This window comes from Pocillopora verrucosa, chromosome 8 (assembly GCF_036669915.1).
Source record: "Pocillopora verrucosa isolate sample1 chromosome 8, ASM3666991v2, whole genome shotgun sequence".
Classification (NCBI taxonomy): domain Eukaryota; kingdom Metazoa; phylum Cnidaria; class Anthozoa; order Scleractinia; family Pocilloporidae; genus Pocillopora; species Pocillopora verrucosa.
In genome coordinates this window covers 7,398,007-7,404,107 of record NC_089319.1, presented here as the reverse complement: position 1 = coordinate 7,404,107, position 6,101 = coordinate 7,398,007, and the positions used below count along the sequence as shown (strand labels likewise).

Sequence of the window (6,101 nt, the reverse complement as noted above, 5' to 3'; positions counted from 1 at the left end):
CGATGTATTTATTTCATGCGAAATAAAAGCTTAAAGGACCCCTCTTAACATCCCTCTTGTTTTTGAGAAACTATCATAACTACAGTCAATAGATCGGCTGTAAATAATGAATGAACTAAACTTCCCCTCTGGCGACTTTGTTAAGCTCATTGTGAGATCCTACCGGCGGAGATGAAAACCCAACTCACCCACGGTTCGTATAGAAGCAACACCAAACAGATTACGTCAAACGATCGGACTTAGAAATTTTCAGAACACACACAATAAAATTGGCATAAATATTTTATCATTGCATAAAGTTGCATGGAGCATTAAGTCACCGTTAGAGCAATTATGTGAGAGCCTGCTACCTGATCAGGTAGCTTTTCATCGCCAATAATATGACTCAAAATAAAACCTTTTTATAATAGTAATTTACGCCTCACTTAAGACGTATTAATAAGCGGGTTTATGAAAACAGTTATTTATAATATACAAGTTTTCTTTCGCAAACAACGAGCGACCACAACCCAAGTTGTTCACCGTGACAATTGTCAAATGCAAATACTCGCGAATGATTCACATAACAGAAACACCATGCACGTTGCGCAGCTGACACAGTTTGTCTTTGTGACTTTAATGTGTTCTTGACCGTTTTGTTCGTTGCGGTAAACAGAGACTTTTTAGGAAACTAAACTTGAGTTAATAAATCAGCTGTCAATAATAATTTATTTATTGTCTGATAGATTCTTTTTTTATAATCCTTGTGGGGTATGATGAAAACAGCGGTTCAATTTAGTCCTGAAAGATTCTGTCATATTTTGCCGAAGGCGGAGAGGTGACTACTGAATCATTTATGATCCAAAAATTGTCTTCCTGTTTAGTAAAATTACTACATGCTGCAAATGAAAGAAATATCCCGGGTGGTTTATTTGCCGCTGAGTGTTTTTGACCAACTGATATCGACAAATAGCCTCGACTTGGTATTCAATGTTATTCTAAGGTAGACTAGCGTTTTGACAGCAGCTGCGTGGGCCGTCACAATTGTCAAATACAAATACTCGCGAACAATTCACATAACAGAAACACCATGCACGCTTCGCGGCTGACACAGTTTGTCTTTGTGACTCTTATGTATTCTTGACCGTTTTGTTCGTTGCGATGAACAGAGACTTTTTGGAAACTAAACTTGAGTTGATAAATCAGCTGTCAATAATAAATGAACTAAACTTTCCCCCCCGCGGCAACCTTTTTATATCCATTGTGAGGATCTGGGCAAAAACAAATGAATTCGTCAACGATTTGTAACGACGCAACACCAAAAATTTCTATTTCTAATCGAATGAACTTAAAAACTCTCAAGACTACGTCACAATGTTTTCTTGGCAATTGTTACATAGCTTAACACTACGAAACATCGTCCAAAAAAAGTGAGATTCAATAATTTTTATATGATTTTCTTCGTTTTAGCCAAGCCTATGTACATACCAACGTACGAAAAATGCCAAAAAATTAAAATAATAAGTGATTATAATTAGAAGAAATAATACTGCTTTGAGTTGGCTCTTTGGCTTTTGTAGTTTCTTCTTTTTTTGTCTGACAGATTCTTTTTTTTTTAATCCTTGTGGGGTATGATGAAAACAGCGGTTCAATTTAGCCCTGAAAGATTCTGTCATATTTTGCCGAAGGCGGAGAAGAGGTGACTACTGAATCATTTATGATCCAAAAATTGTCTTCCTGTTTAGTAAAATTACCACATGCTGCAAATGAAATAAATATCCCGGGTGGTTTATTTGCCGCTGAGTGTTTTGACCAACTGATATCGACAAATAGCCTCGACTTGGTATTCAATGTTATTCTAAGGTAGACTAGCGTTTTGACAGCAGCTGCGTGGAGCAAACGACCTGAAGCTCGTTGAATGCCAAAAAAAATATTATGCTTCCTCGGAGGCTGAAGCAATTGGTCTTTGTATCTTTTCACATTTTTCTGGTAGTGTTGTTCGTTGTGGCGAACAATGACTTTTGTGCAAGCGTTTTTGAAACTCAAGTTGGTAAGTAATAACTCGATCAGAACCTGCGGCTTCCTTTTTTTATAATTAATGTTTCTACATCGCCAATTTCCTATTGCAAAATTTTCAGATTTCACTTTACTTGATCACGTCTTCATCAAAAACTGATGTTGCCGATGAGTTTGAATGTCAGCTTAAGTGTATTGGAAACAACAGTTGTAAGTCGTTTAATGTTCATCACAATGGCAATAATGCGAAGAAGCTTTGCGAGCTCAACAACAAAACCCGGCAAATGAAGCCAGGTGATTTTAAACGGAAGGAAGGATCTACATACTATGGTTCAGTTCAGGTAGGTTTAAAATATGTTTCTAGTGTACACATATTCCTCTTTATATTCGAGAGAGGCACAAGGCGAAGATAAAGAAACAAAAAAAATATCTTTGGTAATTCGTTTTTATGCTAGAAATTTGGGGCACCGTTACCCTTTTTTACCATAATATCATCATAATAATTATCATAAAGGAACAGCTAACTCAAAAATTCAATCACTTCAAAAAAAAAAGGCTCTATAGACAAAAAAATCGCCCTAAAAACCGAAAAAAAAAAAGCCCTATTGACACCTAAGAAAAAATCTGTATGTAATATGTTTTGATAAAACCAACGCAGGGCACTTGTGTGGATGTTTCTCGTCAGCGAAGCGGAAAAACGAAGGGCGGCCAGTGTCATCCGAACTCCAAAGGAAAATTGTGCCAAACACGTAAGTGATAAATATCCTTCAACCTGAGAGTGACTATTTGATTGGCTCTTACCTATGCCATTGGAGGACAGACGCATAACTGGCGTCATCATTCACAAGTTTTGCTTCTTTATTATATTAAGCAAATTGATTTCACGTTGCCGTGCGTTCAGTTGTTGTTAATTGCATTCTCTCTACGAGTTAAGGAAATAAACGAAATGATCACCTACGAGACAAGCCGTTGATCATTAAACAAAGACTCCCTGTCATTACCGCAGGCAATGAGTAACGAAAAACATAGAGAATATTAGTATTGATGTAAAGGGTTAAAGCGCATTTATAGATTGTGTGATGATAATAAGAACTGCGTTTTAGAAACTAATTTGATCTCTTTCTTTTAAAATTATTAAGTGAGACTTGGCCATTTTGCCGCAAATCCTGGAAAATCTTGCAAGCATATTCTTGAATTAAATGACTCTAAAGGAGATGGGGAATACTGGATCGACCCTGAGGGCAAAGGAAACCCTTTGAAGGTCTACTGTGATATGAAAACTGACGGAGGTAGGTGAATGGTACCAAGAGACGATACCACATAAAAATATGCATCGCAATCTGTCATGTCCAAATCAATAAACAAATCGAGATATAAAAACCTTTTACATCTAACAAATTCACAAGATTTCGCATTTCTACCTAGAACACTTTAGAATTGATGTGAGATGTACGGTCTTTATTTAATATTGCTAGGAGGGTGGCTTCTTACATCAATGCTTGTGGTAGATAGCTCGACCAGTCCTCCCGCTTGGTGGACCGCTGAGCCATCATACCGCGGGATCAGCAATTTCACCAATCACAAAATGGGTATCACAGTTAGCGCCATGAAAGAACTCAGAGGACACTTGTCTTTCACTCAGATGAGATTCCACTGCAGTAAACAACAGGGACGTACGTTCCACGTAACCACCGCCGCTAACAGCTCTGGTGAAGCTGTAGTCCAGTATTTTAGCAATCAGACGAACACCCTGCCAGACTCGTGTCTCTCTTTTGTTAGAATGAAAGATGACAACTCTTATCTCTCCAGGGATTGTGCCAGATGGGGAAACGGATCTTCGAGTTTCGTGGGGAAGTGGGGGCATAAAAGCAGACAAGGCGAAACACGTTTATACGATCTCATTGCATTTGTTGCTACTCTCTATCACTGGAAGACAACCGGAAGAAATCGACTGTGCGACGACAGGAGCATGCATGGCTTTATAAGTTTGTCAAAGGGAGATTTTTGGAAGATTTTTGTTCGTTAAACTGTTACCGTTTCGCAGAACTGACAGAATAAACACATACTTAACTACCGACTTATACTTAGTGGCCTTAAAAAAGTGAAATGTTTTTACGAGGGTTTTGCCCAAACGAAACGTTTGAATAATATAGGATAGCGCGAGTGAATTCATAGACCAAAAAAGGGTTGTTAACATATTATCATCTCTTACGAGGTTGATAAATAAAGAATTCAAAACTTAAAAAATGGCGCTGCTAATATAGGGGGGGATCGGGCTTTATTAGTCAAACTAAACTTTCACCCTTGAAATTATGCCGGGATTTTATGAAAGCCAGGAGATATAATTAACCAACTCAAAACAGAATTAGGTGCTCCAGAGCGGCGCAAGGATAGATCTTTTTGATGACATGCTGATTTAAATGCGGGAGAATCAATGGATAGCATACGTGTTTGACACCATCTTTCTCGCGTGTATCTCGCGTGACACTGACCGCTCTTAGTTTTACCGTTTCGCTAACTGGAAACATCGACACAAGTGGCCCGGTTTCGGTTTAGTAAAAAAAGTTGTAAATGAATCTTTTTGGATTGTGTAATGGTAGAAGTTTCTTTAAATGACATTTTCAATTAAGCACTCGGTTACAGAGGTATTTTTAGAGGGGTTTGCTGTTAAATCAGGCTTGTAAGAAAAGCGCTTCGTTACAAAATCGTAAGAACCTTTTTAGGAGTGGTGTAGATTTTTCAGAGTTAAAACTGAATTTAAACGTAATGTGTTTCCCGGATTTTAAGTGCAAAAATTTTGCTTGAAATTTTGCTTGAAGTTCATCGTCAAATGAAATGTGTATAATTACACAGTCTTTTATTGTCTGCGTAGGTACTTGATGTTTGTCCCGCCTGGCCGTCTCTGCAATATTTTTTTGCTCACTTGCAAAGCATTCAACAAGCTTCAGGTCGTTTGCTTTAAGGCCCATTTCCAACCTTGATGCAACGCGCGCCGCGACCCAATTTCCTGTAACACGAAATTCCCAGATCGCTGAAAACCTTCTAAAATCGTCTTTCTCAAGAGCCATCCTGGACCTATAGTCAACTGTGTTGCGGTAAATACATTCGCCGTTCGTCATGTTACAGTTTCCTTGCAGTATTTTGAATTTTGTCCAGAAAAATCCGAAGAATTTTTTTTTTTGTGTCAAGCTTGGATCTCTTCGTGCGTACTCTGTGAACAGAGTCGGCGAAAAGGACAACGTTAAAATTTTTTCACTTTCCAGAAGCACTCGAGGATTCTAAATGAAGATAAAATTTCCAATAGAAATTGGTATATTTAAAAGAGAAATATGGAGTCATTTGAAGACCGTGTCCAGCCGTGTCATTGAAAAGTTTTTAGTGTCAAGCGCTTGGATAGCTTCGTACTCTGTAGACAGTGTCAGCGAAAAAAACATGAAGTTCGAAATTTTTAGGCTACCTGGAAGTCGCTAGAGGATTGTAATAAAAGGTAGAACATTTTGTATAAATATGTTTTTGGATTTTCGAGAGAAATATGGAAAAGTATCGGACCTTCCTGACGTCTAATTATTTTAAGTTTAGTCACTTGCACTGCGGGGACGTCAGCGACAATGACGGTTTGCGCTAGCAATTCTTACGTTTTTTGCCCGCTGGCTTTGCATGGACAACAACCTCGACTCACTCTTTCGAGCGCAAGTTCCTCTCCCACGGGTAGGAAAATTCCAGGCTGACCCTTGGTCTTATTTAACCAAGGATGGCACAAACTTACTTCAATTAAAAAAAACAATTGATGAATGAATGAAAACGTGGTGGATCAACATTTTCACCTTCTTCGAAATTGCTCGCAAGGATTTTCGCGTTCTTCTTTAACATCAACCAATCCATAAGGGTTTTACTGCCTCGGAATCTATCAAAATCAATGGATTCATCTGATTCCATGCCGGATTAAAACGGATAGAACTGTTTTACACAAAACCAGAATTATTTTAATAAGCTCTTTCAAATTCAGCGGAGAAAACGCCAGAAGAAGATTTTTGAGACGTCGACAAGGTTAAAATTAACTGACCAATCAGAGGCGCTATTTAATACAAAAGCGATGGTTCAAAACA

The 6,101-nt window shown here is 38.2% G+C and overlaps 1 protein-coding gene across 1 annotated transcript; it reads left to right on the top strand.

Annotated features, from left to right (window-relative positions):
• The first annotated feature begins 1,843 nt into the window (after positions 1 to 1,843).
• Positions 1,844 to 4,291, top strand: LOC131769781 (uncharacterized). Its single transcript, XM_066170892.1, has 5 exons — positions 1,844 to 2,029; positions 2,118 to 2,336; positions 2,654 to 2,744; positions 3,135 to 3,284; positions 3,471 to 4,291. The coding sequence occupies exons 1-5, from the start codon at positions 1,994 to 1,996 to the stop codon at positions 4,019 to 4,021; spliced, it is 1,047 nt and encodes a 348-aa protein (XP_066026989.1). The 5' UTR covers positions 1,844 to 1,993; the 3' UTR covers positions 4,022 to 4,291.
• Positions 4,292 to 6,101: the final 1,810 nt, after the last annotated feature.